Source organism: Poromitra crassiceps, assembly GCF_964638095.1.
Source record: "Poromitra crassiceps genome assembly, chromosome: 2".
Taxonomy (NCBI): domain Eukaryota; kingdom Metazoa; phylum Chordata; class Actinopteri; order Beryciformes; family Melamphaidae; genus Poromitra; species Poromitra crassiceps.
The window spans coordinates 38,483,349-38,498,061 of record NC_139624.1 but is presented as its reverse complement, the minus strand read 5'-3'; the positions used below and the strand labels follow the sequence as shown (position 1 = coordinate 38,498,061).

General features: G+C 41.8%; 1 protein-coding gene across 2 annotated transcripts in view; it reads right to left on the bottom strand.

The window, feature by feature from the left end:
- LOC310793865 (actin nucleation-promoting factor WASL-like) overlaps positions 1–14,713 on the bottom strand; it is a 56,446-nt gene that overhangs the window by 16,624 nt on the left and 25,109 nt on the right. Inside the window, exons 5-6 of one of the 2 annotated variants that reach the window (XM_083655757.1) lie at positions 12,973–12,996; positions 806–995 (exon numbers count right to left, since the gene is read on the bottom strand). In XM_083655757.1, the coding sequence (XP_083511883.1) occupies positions 806–995; positions 12,973–12,996 (214 nt within the window). The remainder of the gene's footprint in view (positions 1–805; positions 996–12,972; positions 12,997–14,713) is intronic. The other variant, XM_083655758.1, reaches the window with a different exon arrangement.

The window sequence follows — 14,713 nt, the reverse complement described above, 5'->3', positions numbered from 1 at the left end:
GCGGGCTAATGTCTTAACCCCTCTGTCCCGCGCCCTCACTCTTAACCCCGCATTTCTAAATAAGACGTAACGTTAGTTGGTGTCGGCATACGGCTCTGGTGTCGGGCTTTGCAAAAAGCTCTCAGCTTCTCAGCAAGCGCCAGGATTGGCCAATGTCAACTTCAGTCTCCAGAACGATCCAATCAAATCACCCGCACGTCTATCTTCTTGCTAGAGGTCCCGCCTTACAGTAGTGTTTCAACTGACTCTATCAGAATACCATGCCAGTTGGACTTATAGTATTATTATTATATTTATATTATCATACTTGGAAACCGTTTTATAAAAGCAATATAGTACTCGAGCAGCGTGTGTTGTGGCATATATCCCGCTGATCAGGTGTTATCCCACGAGGCCGCAGCACGAGGCCGCAACACCTGATCAGCGGGGTATATATTTGCCACAACACACTGGCTCTCATGCTATATTGCTTATATATATATATATATATATATATATATATATATATATATATATATATATATATATATATATATATAAATTAATATTATTATTATCGATGGTTAATTAAGGGACAATAACCAACTGATTTTAATTAAATTAAATTGTGACCGTGATAATGCTGATGGTTGTATTTCTGTGGCATCGTAATATTGTTGAAGACAATGAAAATACACTGCTTTTTTGCAAATAATCTTTGGACTGCACATGCCGTGTTATCTGTCACACTGTGACACCTTTTTGTTTCAACTGTAGAGAGAGAGTTTGAAATGATCCCAACCCCTGCTGCCGCCCGGTGACTCACTGGAAGTTGCTTGGTGTGCCGATGTCTGCCTTGGTCAACCTCTTCTTCTTCCCGGCACCCTTCACCTTCTTCTCCTTCTTGGGGAAGGCGGAGTGCACAATGTTGTTGACCTGAGAGTTGTTATGGTAACGCTGCACATTGTTGATCTCTGGGTTCTTGATGTCGACAGTGGCCATGGGCAACGTAGGGCCTTGATAACGACAGAGAGAACAGTGTTAGAGCTACAGTTCACATACTGCAACAGTACAGAGTGGAGCATTCTCTTAAACTATAGAAGCCCTATTGCAGGATTGTTTCTGCTACAGTATGTCCACAGGGAAGAGTATTAGTATATTGAACCTGCCTTGCCATCTTTACATCATCCACAATGGAAATCAAACCATGCCTATTATAAGGACAAAACATTTAAACATAAAACAATCATAATAATTAGTTATTATTTTGATTAATAATAATGAAATAAAATAAAATAAAGTGACATTAATTTGTTTTCCTTTTGAGTGATCATCAGTCATTTTGAAATAGGTGTCAAATTTCCAAATCGTTAAAGTCTCATTTTAAAGCAAAATTATTCAAAGCTGTCAGCAATATGAATGGATGGCACAGGGCATTCAAATACAAATGACTATTTGGAAGGTACAATTAGTTGGCAGAAATGGACACTGTGACAGGATGGTTATCACTTTCACAGTCATTGTCATAGTCATTGTCCACAAATGAAACAATCCTTCATATCCGTATTTAAACCGCCATCAAAGATGCTCAGCTGGAGATACTGGAGATCTCTCTCTATCCATTCAAACATCAGCACTGTGTTTTATGTTCATGGAAAACGTTCTACGTTTCTGACGTGTTCAAGCTGTCAGTCACCACAGTCCAAACAAACAGCCAACACTAATCATTAGTGTTTGGGCTGAGTTGCCATTAGTGACTAATGGCAACTCAGCCCAAACATGTAGCCAACAAACACAGCATCTATATTAATGAAGTGTGATCAGCCCGGTGCGGTGGTGAAGTCCACCAACAAGTACAACACTAAAGCCAGAGTTTCAGATTCAATTCTTGCATCTATTGTGAATGTCTGCAGCTTGTAGATTTGCAATGATCTGAATTTCTTGGTAATGTTTTTCGCCATCTCAGCAGCAGGACTAACTGTCAAACGGCTTTAGATTGTTTTTAAAAGGATAAAAAGGAAGCACTTCTTCCCCGGTTTTCCATATGAGATTGCATCACACTCAACAAAGAGGAAGTTATTTAATATTCAATTTATTTTCATGACCGCAGCGGGCTTCATACAAATTAAGTGACGAGAGGAAAATCCCACCTGTAGCCATACCTGTCAACATTGGGCTTTGAAAATAAGGGAGGTGTTCCGGGACCTCCACCTGACCATCATTTTTACATTATGAATGGGATGTCCTCTCTCGGTTCCAGAGATCGACCAACTAGCATGCTGGTTGACATCTTTTCCCACACCGTGACCAATAATAAACTTGCAAAATGCATGGTTGTTTCCCAACACACTTCTGGCCAGAAATAGTTAGATAGTAGATCGTTTCCCAAGTATGTACGGTAGATATCTATATAGATTTTTTCTTTTTCTTTTGCTGGCGACTGATCAGGGATGGACTGGAACAAGAAAATGGCCCTGGACTTTTTGACCCAGAGAGCCCACATTCAGCCTGTGAATATTCCAGCATCCCCACCTCATTGACGCATAGGCTAGATGAATACAGCAATTCTTAGCCCACGTTCACAACATATGCCGAAGCAACGCTCAACCTACGCTGAACCCACAAGTTTCATTTCAGCATCCTTGTTAACAGGTGAGACCGTTGCTTCAGCATGTCTTGAGCGTGCCTTGCTCAAGCCACGCTCAAGACACGCTGAAGCAATTGTTCAGGATCCTATTTTCCAAGTGTGAAGCTGCCAGGCATGAAGTCAATGGAAGTTGTGGGCGGGGTCAAGGCACACCAAGCGAGGCACTGTGGAAAAGAGAGTGCTTCTTGTGTGACCGGTTAAGCATGAGCTTAGTTTCAGCGTGGCTTTGTTGTATGGTGTGAAGTGAACAAAGGCTTAGTGTCACACTACTTACAGTGTATATAAATTAGTACTACATAGTATATATGGTTTATTGCCAGCAGACCACCATTGTGAGAAGACCGCAGCATTCAGCATTTAGTGCATCATCATAAAGGGCTATATTTGAAAAGGCAATATAATCTATTCCTTACAGAAAAACCACATGAACTTCACATGTGCAAAAATATGCATGTACATGTGCTTTGGACATGTGGTTTTGGAACATTTTCACATGTGAAATGTGTGAAATCCATGTAAATTCCCATGTGATTACATATGAAACCTATGTGATTACATGTAAATGTTGTTTTCCACATGTGAAAATGTTTCAAAAGAGATGTGAACCTCATGTGTTTTTTCTGTAAGGGATATCAATAGGCCTACAGATGAAATCAGTAAGGGATTGCCACTGCCATTTTTAGCACTTTGATTTGGTAACTTTCAACAATAAATATTTAAATTACGGTAACCAACACCAGGTAACAATAAATTCTAATAAAGTATATAGTGTTGTCTAATAACAAACAATAAAGAATTAAAGAGCATGGTGCAGGTATTTTTTTTAAATGTATAATTAGGACTCAAGATTCTTATGAAAATACCCCCCAAAAACAAAAACAAAATTAAAACATGCCCCCAGGGCAGAAATATGGAGAAAAAGGTGGCATTATAATGCACATGCTAAAACAAAAGCCATCTGGGCAGATAACACCTGTGATGTCACTTGGGCTACTGTACTTACTGTAGTAATAATAATAATATACAGTCAATGTGTAGCCTACAGCATGCCAAAAACACCCAGAATCAGCATTGGCAGACGTACGATAATGATCATATTTGTATGATAATTTACCACCAAAACCAATAGCATTTTGACCCTCTGGTACGATAATTCGACACTGCCCAGAATGCATTTTGGCATTGACAGGAGAAAAGAAAACTCAGTTTACTTCCACTTACTTTCTGTTTAGTTTGGGCACTATCTATGGTTAATATGGCACTTTATGAAGTTTTTAATAGTTTCAGTAGTCAAACGTAACTAGGTGACCCCCAATATGCAATTGGTTTTTCAAAATAACGCCTATTTGGAAATATCATTTTGGAGAACCATGAGACCGCACAGCCGACCGACCATCTCAGCTGATGTAAGCCGGCTCCAGAATGGTCTCAGTCAGATAAGTATATTGTTGGAGATGGACGGACAGACGGTCGGCATACGGAGGTAATGATCCGAGGGAACGTTTATTGTTATTGTTTATTAAAATCGTCACAGGTGTTATTGCTCGATTTGCGGGTTTTCATGCCCGCTTGCCAGCTGCTTTATAAAAAACAGTCTAGATGTAGCTATGTGTGGGGGAAAAACAAAACAAAACAAAACAAAACAAAAGAGAATCCTAATTGCTACATAAAAGCCCCACATATGAATGCAAAGTGGTCTCTAACCTGCACCATGCTCTTTGAAAGGCAGAGCAAAGGGGTGGACATGTAGAGAGAGGCACTGAGCCTCTTGATGCCGTTCCATCGGCAGTGTAAATGCTGCTGGTGCTTCCTCAATTTCTCTGACTCACCTTTTCATTTTTTGGAAGGATTCCTTTCTATTTTGTTAGGTTTTATTGTCTGATCGCACTGATCGGCTCATCTGACACTGTTCGTGAGGGGTGGAGGCATCGCTCTCACTCACCTCTCTCTCTCTGTCTTTATAACTGTAGAAATGAAAAATGGAAATACAGGAGATTTAGAAGGGAAATGATGACACTGGAGCACGGTGGGAGAGGGGGTCCGGTGAAAATACAGGAGAAACCCGGGAAAATGGGACAGTTGACAGGTCTGACTATAGCACATACCTTTGCCACTCCTACTGGGACTTTTGTGAGCTTTGATGGGCAAAGGTGAGGCTGACCGACTGCGCTGCCTTCTCACTCTGTCCCACACGCCCCTGCCATCTCTTGCTCCACAGGTGCTTATATTGACATCGAGGAGCAGTTTCCCTACCCCAGTGCAAGCTCCATCATCGGGGCAATGGGAGAGCCGAGCAGCGTGCAGGGAGAGAGGAGGGTAAAGGTCTTCCTGGGGGAGAACCAGGCAGTGTAAGGTGGACAGGCAGCCACCTGGCCCCACACCTCCTCCTTCCACTGCAGCCCCGTCCCCTCTGCCCTCGCATCCCATCTCTTCGGAGGGAGTGGATAGGAAGGTGGTACAAAACATCAACGTAGACACTGACTGGGCATGGGCAATATGGAGAGAACAAGTTCGGCTGGAGACAACGTCAGAATCAGAAAGAGCAAGATCCTGGTTCATATTTCAAAGAATTCAATGTAGTTTTATGAGCCAAAAACGAGCTGATGTTGGACAAATCCCAGAGATTCTGCTTCAATCAGGACAGAAATCCAGAGCGTTGTTCTGCCAGAGACACCATATCCAAAGACATTCTCATACTCCACAGGTAAAGGCTGCTTGCTAAACAGGTTCTGAGACAATCCTGTCTGAGCAGGGGAAAAGCCCACTCCAAACAGCGTCTCATTAAAGGTTTGATTCCAGCCTTCTTCGTAGAAGAATCAACTCTCTTTTCTTTACTAATGCAACCTGGGAGCCAGGATGCCCCCCCCCCCCCCCCCCCCCGCACGCCTCCAAGATGCCCCAAACACCTCGACAGAGAATAACAAAAACTCCGATGAACTCCCTTCAACAGTCTAGTTATTCAATGTACTATGTCATCCTTTTGAAGAGTGGAGTCCCTGGACAAACCATCTGAGATGTGAAGGCAGATATCCAGCAAGGCCATTCACTCTTCCTCTGCGATTCTTTGCATCACTGCCTTAGTTCTGTTCTTTCTATGGGTTTCACTTGCCCTCTTCTCATCTCTCTGTCGTGTCTGCGTCCGTCTGATGGTCTGTCTGTTTATCTCTTTCGCAAACATGTTCTATACTGCCGTCTTTCCATCTCAGGAGGGTGTACTGTTGCTGTAGATTATCAAGCTCAGATTGTGTCCCTCTCTTCATTTCTCCACCCACCTAATACAGACCCACACACACACAAACACTATGGATCTAATCCCAGCAAATTATTCCATCGCTGGGTTTTACGTAACCATTAAAACCCATCCATGCCTAATCCTCAGATAATCTCTTGAGTTTCTAAACCATGGTGGGGTGAGAGAGAAAAAGAAAGAAAGATAGCAGAGGAAGAGTGGCAGAAGAGGTGAAAGAAGAGGGCAAGAGAGCAGCTGGAGAGAGCAGGAAAGGGCAGCAGGGAGCAGGAGAGGGCAGAACAGAGGGATCAGAGGACAATGAGCTGATGAGAGGGGAACACAGCCATGTTGTAGTAAGAGAGAGCCAGAAGGAGTTAGCGACAGAAAGAGAAAGATCCAAGACAAAGATCTTCCTATGGGAGGACGAGGAGGACTACCTTAGAAATAAACGGATTCACACACCAACACACATTCAGTTAAAATTACATGAAAGATCAACATTCTTGTCAAAACCCGTACATGGGTGCAAGTACAGACATAAATATTGATAAGCCTGCTGGATCAAATCATGCCATCTGTCGTCCCAAAATGGGTTAAAACACACACATACACGGGCACAGAGTGAAAACTTGAGCGGTATGTCTTATGCTGCATACAAAACACACCAGCGTATGTGTGTACAACATCCAGAATTGTAGCCCATATGGTCCGAGTCATCAGGCCACATTGCGTGCTGGGTAGAGGGCATGTAGTTCACAGACCAACACTGTTCTAATTCACTGACGCTGTGCTAAAATTATGTTACACTGCATCAGTGTTGTTACTGCATCTTGATGTATATATCATGGGCTTATTTGGTTGCTTCTGCTGCAATAATATCTCGCTATTCTTATAATTTCAGAATTCAGTGCTGCTGTACTGATAGTGTGCCATAACTACATACCGTATACTAGAGAAGTTATGACTTAAAAAGTTCCCTCTCCTGCATCAATTTGTAGGACAATGCAGCTCTCTCTCCCCTCATCATCATAAGCACCATCACAGGGAACAGGAAGGACTGAGTGAGGATTTGTGGAAGGGAATGTACATCCAATGTGTTTACATTTGTGTGTGTGCCTTGAGATAAAAAACCATAAACACATCCTTTGATTCTATCTCACCTGTACAATATGTTATTTCTCTGTTCTTTCAAAGTTAATCATTTATAAACCTTAACACGAAGCCGTACACTGTCAGTGTCAACAGACTTAGAGAATTGTTTTCTAATCTATATCCATTTATGCAGATACTCTTTCACATTACAAATGAAGTGTAGTGCACAACAGATAGTGATGAAACACTGGTATGTGGTAGAGCAGTCGTCTTCAACAGGGGGTCCGTGACCCCTAGGGGGTCCACAGAGGTACTGCAGAGCGTTCGCCAATTTTTGTTTTTTTAATGTATTTTAGACAAAAAAAAAATAATAATATTGAGTCAACTCCAAGAAATAATAGAGTACCGCAGGGATGACGTATTTTTGTAGTCGGAAGGCGGAAGTCCCACCTGTTGGATCTTACAGGGAAAAGTCAATGGGGTTTTAGAATGCAGATTTCATTTAGAGTAAATGCATAAAATAAGGTCTGTGGTTAACAAAAGTTTATGGGAGTGGTAATTTAGGTTCAGCAGGATAATCTTCATGAATGTGACTCACCTTTATGCCTTTTGAAGCATTTTCTAAAAATCACGTAAAAAAAAACGCATTTATGTTTCAAAAATCATAAAAGTGATTCACGTTTGTGAAGATTATCCTGCTGAACCCAAATTACCGGTCCGCCATTTGGTGATGCCTGATGTGGAAGAAAGTGAGCCAAAGATTAAAGATCTAACTTGCCCACATAATTCCATCAACGCCTGTGGCCAGATACACCCTGAGAGGTGCTCTCTGTTCCTTTTGCATTGCTTATACAAACATGCTTTAGGTGACACCAACCAATGAATAACTGTAATATAATACAAATATGATTTGATGGAAGCTTTTATCCAAGCATCTTAAATTACTATTAGCTTTTTAGTTTGTGTAGCCCCAGTGGGAATCAAACCCCTAACCGTAGCAGAGTTAGTGCTTCTCTTCCAACCTGAGCTATAAACCCGACCTCATTTGCATCCTTCCATGTGGACGAATGCCATGGCGCCAAAATGGCTGAAAACCACTGATCTAATATCAGATAGGTGACAAAAGTACCTCTTATGAATAACGGCTAAAGTATCACCTGTCTGATGGCAATTATGGCGCATCCTCGTCACCACTCCCATTTGTTTACAGATGATCTGCAAAGAGCATTTGGCTCCAGTCTGAGTATCAGAGCTAGGAGATGACTTTATCATTATGTGTCTATGGACCTAGTAAAGCTAGGAGATGACTTTATCATTATGTGTCTATGGACCTAGTAGAGCTAGGAGATGACTTTATCATTATGTGTCTAGGGACCTAGTAGAGCTAGGAGATGACTTTATCATTATGTGTCTATGGACCTAGTAGAGCTAGGAGATGACTTTATCATTATGTGTCTATTAGGGATGGGCATCGAATTTCGAATTTTCGAATAATCGTTGTTATTATCAAGGTCGACTTTTATTATTGAAAGTCGAAATTCGGAAGAAAAAAAAAAGTAAAAAAAAGTTTTTTTTTTGTTGTTTTTTGTGAGTGAAATGTTGCATTGTCTCCCCTGATTCTAAGTATAGTCGAATCGCTTGGTTTGAGCAAGTAAAACATTTTTTATAAGCATTTTAAGCAAGGTTTATGGAAAAATGAATGGCGGATGAAATCTCATGAAGAGGGAGAGGGGGTGACTTTGGCACTCCTTTGGCACTCAGACCTGAGCCTACTAAATATTTAATGAACCACTCATGATTGTCAAAACTGTTTTTTATTTTCGAAAATGTCAATGTCATGTAACATGTTCTTTACTTCAGTGGTGCAATGCTTGTTTGAGCTAAAAATCCACAGCAGAAGCTTTTTCTATTAACACGTTCACTGCCACTGACGTATTAATACGTAAAAAAAAATCCAGCGGTTCACTGCCATTGACGTATTAATACGTCAAAAAAATGATTTTTTTTTTTTTGACCGTGGGATGTGCATCTAACCCTTTTACATCTCTTATATAATTATTGGAGCCACCGAACGTTTACAACCCATTCCACCGACCCACTAAGTGGCAACAGTGCTCTCCTGACTAGAGGAAGGCAAGCATTTTTTTAACTTGTCACGCCATTCTCACCCCAGCCATTCTCATGAAAATGGATGGGGGAAAACGCTTTCGTTTTCGCGCTGATTGCTGGCGATGCGGGATTGCAAATTTGCATAATAGATTACAGGTGGAACACACTTTGAAACACGCAGCATAAATATGACCAGAATCGCAAAAGCTTCTCTCAAGCAAAACTCCAAGAAGCGAGCGAGTCCATCCAGACTTCCTCAAACAGCGGCCGCGCAGACAGGCACAGGACAGCAGCAAAGCAGTGAGACTGGTGACAAGCTTGTGACGGCCGCTGCAGCCAAGAAGAACGCGCTGCTGCGGTGGGGGGTTCCAGAAATGGACTGGGTGGGCAGCATAAAGCCTAGAGTCGCACGGGGCTTCATCGGGGCTCTCAAACCCAAGAGACGAGTGAGACCTATCCACACTCGCTGCCAGGGAGGGAGGCTGCTCAAACTCGCTGCCAGGGAGGGAGGCTGCTCAAACTCGCAGCAGCAGCAGCAGCAGCAGAGCACTCGCTTGTGACAAACGCAGGCTGAAAGCCACTAGACACGCCCACGGAGGGAGGAGTTGAAGGAGAGGGCGTTCGGAACTATATTGTTTGGATGTCTGATCTCTCACTGATGCCAAAAATAAATGGTTAAAGTGACTGTTCTGCCTGTTTGATTGAATTTCACAAAACTGCGATTATCTCAGCTTTCACTCTCAGACGCTAAAACCATGCTGTACTCAACGGCTAATATATACATAACTACTAACTCTACAAACTAACTCTTTTAGACAGAGAAAGCACACATTCTATTAGTACTTTTGTGAACTTTGTGTTGACAAACTCCAAGCAGAAAAGAATCCTCGGCTCTTGTAAAATGAGCCAGAATCCTCAAAAAACGGCTTGGCAAAAGCTACCTACAGCAACAACAAAAAAACGGCTGGCAGTCAATGTGTTAATTATTAAAGCATTAGACTTAGAATCAGGGGAGACAATGCAACATTTCACTCACAAAAAAAAGAAAAAAGATTTTTTTTTTTTTTCCGAATTTCGATTAAAAGTCGACTTTGGCCAGCGAATTTCGAATAGTGTTTTTGCTAGAAATGCCCATCCCTAGTGTCTATGGACCTAGTAGAGCTAGGAGATTACTTTATCATTATGTGTCTATGGACCTAGTAGAGCTAGGATATGACTTTATCATTATGTGTCTAGGGACCTAGTAGTACCTACCAGCAATACCTGAATACTGGGTCATTCTCAGGCCAAAGACAGGGGCACATGTAACATGTCAAATATCACAGCATGTCAACTTGATTTTGGGCCTTTTTCTACACACAAAAGGACATCTCTAATTAAGAATCTATCTTCAGGGTTTTTCCTGCATAGAGGAATTTTGGCACCAGAAGGTGGTTGAATGTGAGATTTCTGTAGGGACAAACAAGGTGAAAGGATCTTCCTGCCAAGAATTCCTCACCATGACAGAAATGATGAGCTTCCCTTCACCTTTGTCAGACGGCAGTTCCATCAGATTGACTTTCTCAGTTACCATCAGCAAATGTCAAGGGCAAAAGAATGACAGAGTTGGCATCTACCTACCTCAGCCAGTATTTGCTGAGGTCATGGCCAGCTCTACACAACCTTCTCAAGGAGAAAGCGATCCAGCAGCATGAAAGTACTTATTAAAGGTGATGAGGAGGAATAAGGAGCTGCTGTAATCCTGTACTCATACAAACATTTCCATAACTGCGCCCATAGCGCATCCCCAGAGTCTCCATGCGAAATTTCCAGTTGACATAATTTATTAAACAATAAAACAGACAATGTATATCATCTTTGGCTTCATTACCATCAGAGAGGAACAAGGAAGGACTGAGCGAGGATTTGTGAAACGGGAACCTACTTCCACATGAGATGACATTTTTATAACATCTAGCTTTTTTCTCTCTCACCTGAACAATTAGTTGTTATTCAACGTTCCTTCTATGTTAACCATTTATAAACCTCAACTCTACGAGGTCCGACTCTAAACAAGCTCAGAGAAGTATACTGTACACCTAATCCTAAAAACACTCAAAGAAATGTTCTAGTGTGTGTGCGTGCACGTGCGTGTGATATTTAGCTAATGGGGGTTGCCAGGCTTTCTTATCCACACCGTTCCATCATCAGTTAGTTTCTAATGGCCTTAATGGTTATAGTCAGGGCAGGGGGTGGTGAGGAGGGTAACATGACCCTGAATACGTGCTTAAGACGCCAGAGCAGGATAGAGAGAGCGGTAGAGTGAGAGACATCTATGCCATTAGAAGCTCAGGCAGGGTTACACATCATATGGGTCTACCTTCTCCAGATTAACCCTTGGGCTTTGATTCAGGCTCAACGCATTATATTATTATTAACACCATCACTAAAGAGAATAAGTAACAGTGTAACCGTATGGACAATATGCGATTGCACCACTTCTTTGACACTGTCAATCTGATTTATAACTGGGTAGAATTTTAATACATTTAATTTCTAATCAAGTTTTTTAGTGTTCATTATGATATTCCTATGTGCCAGATGGTTAGTGTTTAGCCCATAAGACAATACAATGACAGCCAGAAGGTTTCCACAATAACAGTAAAGTATTTTATAAAATAAAAAAAGGAAAGTATCAGAGTACGGTAAATTTTTAGTGCTTTTCTGCAGCTGACAACTAACCAGACACAACCTGCATTATACTAGCCTGGGTAAACCTAGCCTCCACGTGACCTGCATGTACTGAAACGTATGCTACAGAGAGACATAGTCTGTGATATCACATGACCTCCATGTACTGAAACTTATGCTACAGAGAGACATAGTCTGTGATATCACATGACCTCCATGTACTGAAACTTATGCTACAGACATAGTCTGTGATGTCACACGACCTCCATTTACTGAAACTTATGCTACAGACATAGTCTGTGACGTCACGTTGAAGGCTGGGTTCACCCAGGCTAGCATTAAGGGCCGTTTAGAGTCCAGCGATTTATCATAGCCTGACGGGCATCGCTGAACCCCTCCTCTTGTCCATTCCAGAATCGCTCGACACTGATTTTGGACGCTGTCGCTCGTAAAAAGTATAAACACCTAGGCGATAGGAGAACGCATTGCAGAGGTGCAGAGCAGGATGTGTTGTGATATTTTCACATGGATGAATGCCGGACGGACAGACAGAGAAGCTGCCAGTAAAGGTATAACGTTACCATTTTGATTGCAACATTACAAAACTGTCTATCTGCTTGCTAACATGCTGTATGAATATCCATGCTAACAATGTGTTAGCTGTTACTGACCGTCTGTGTTGAGAATGTCCGCTTTCCAGGCATTTGCCTTTTTAACAGCATCTTTATAATCTGCCTGGTCATTAGCCCAAAGGCTTTTGGAATCGTGTCATTGTGTTTATTAAGTTTTCGACAAATATGTGATCTTCTTCCATTGTTAATTCAACTAGCTAGCTAACTAGTGGCTTCAGAAACTGCAGTAGGAGAGAAAAAAATGGTGGTTGTCATGACAACGGAGCCAACGATGGGGTCAAAGTTGAATCCAGATGAAGTCTTGACGATGGTCGCAATGTTCATCGCAACGCTGGCATATCGCCCGTCGCTGGAAGTATAAACACTTCGTTATCACCGACGATGGAATGTGATCATGGTCGGTCGCAATGACCATAAATCGCTGTACTCTAAACTGCCCTTTATACTGATGCGATAAACCCCTCCCATCTGGCACACAAAGCATATTGAAATAAATAAAAACCCGCAAAGAGTTATTTGTAACTGACCATCTGACAGAGGTCTGATGCCGATCTTACACTCCTCTCCTGTTCATCACTGCAGTTATTGAATATGATAAATATTGAATAACATACCATTTGGAGGGTCGCGTCTCTTCTCTGTGAACACAGACAAGTGAAATCATTACATTGCTGTGCTCGGCATGTGTGCATGTGTTAGTGAGAAGCGAATGTGTGTGAGTGCGTCAGGTCGCAGGTGTACAAAGAGAAGAGATTTTATCGATTTGCAAGTGCAGGGATCGGCGGGGTTGTGCAAGCGCTGCACAGACAGATTCTTTGGAATAATTGGCAAGCAAAGTCTTATGTTAGAGTGCTGCATAGACTAAAATCACACTCATGCACACAAACACACACATACATGACTTCTAATGCTGTATGCGCGTGCACATTCAGAGGTGCAAAACACTATAAAAGAGGGCAATAAACACGCTTCTCTCTGGTATTTTTTCGTATATGTATTTCTTATAGTACTGTACACCAATGACCGAGTCGTACGAGAGGTGGTTAGATTTAGGAGAAGCACACAGCCTGTTAATAAAAGAGTTACTCGCAGAGCTGAGAGAAGAAAACACAACCACACAGATACACACACGCACACACACACACACGCACACATCAAGGTACTGATGGCTTGAGTTTTCCATTGGCTGAGGGTCAAAGAGTAGCGGCTTCATAGCTAAGATTAGGCACCAAATGCAGAGGGCTGGAGAGAAAAAGATGGAAGACAACAACGCAGTCAGTAGGTCAGGAAATGACCCACAGAAGAAGAAAAGATAGTTGATCTTAATCAAGCAACATAATGATGAAAGTCTAAAGACTGAGTGGCAATTAGAAATGTAAGTAACGTTTGTACCGCACGTGTGCACAAATGTGATTTAAAGTTAAGACTCAGTCCTGTGACTCTCAGAGTTAAGACTCAGTCCTGTGAGTCTCAGAGTTAAGTTAAGACTCAGTCCTGTGAGTCTCCTGTGAGTCTCAGAGTTAAGTTAAGACTCAGTCCTGTGAGTCTCCTGTGAGTCTCAGAGTTAAGTTAAGACTCAGTCCTGTGAGTCTCAGAGTTAAGTTAAGACTCAGTCCTGTGAGTGTCAGAGTTAGGATGAACAGAGGTGTACACAAGAGTCACAGCTCTTTTTCCCTTCGCAGGATGCATACTGCAACAACATTTGGAGAAATTTGGACCCAATTACGCTGTCCCAAAAATGAATTGTTGGTGCTGGATGAAAACCATGCATCTGCCAGCTACATGTATTAGGAATAAAAATAAAAATCTTTAATTATCATTGGCACCCAATGTACTTTTTAGCTTATAAAGCAAACATTTAACACCTTTTAATGGTCATGCTGTTCACTCAACAATTAAATTGCGTTCAATTCAAGAAAGACACACCCACAAGTAAACATGTCATCCCCACCAAAGATGCAGCTGGTTTTACCCTGAAATTGTAGTGCTGTCCTTGGGGCAATTAGTGTAATGGAGTGCAATAGAGAACAGGTAAAAAGCCAACAAAAATCCATCTGAAAGGCTTTCTTGCAGCACCAAAAACGAGAGAATTTTGTAAAGATGGCTTTGAAATGTGCAGCTGCCATTAGATACATAATATAGATATATACAGTATGATAAATAGATACTATAGCAGGACAAAATTGAAAAACCTTTTTCTTATTCCACTGTTGTCTCTATATTCTTTCACATGAGCACCTGAATGGCTGGAGCTGAGGGAGTGTTTGCAGAAAGGGTTAGAGATTTTCAGGTTTGAAACTGTTGTTATTATTATTAAGAGCTTAAAGGAATCTGAAGAACGGGTCACAATTCAAG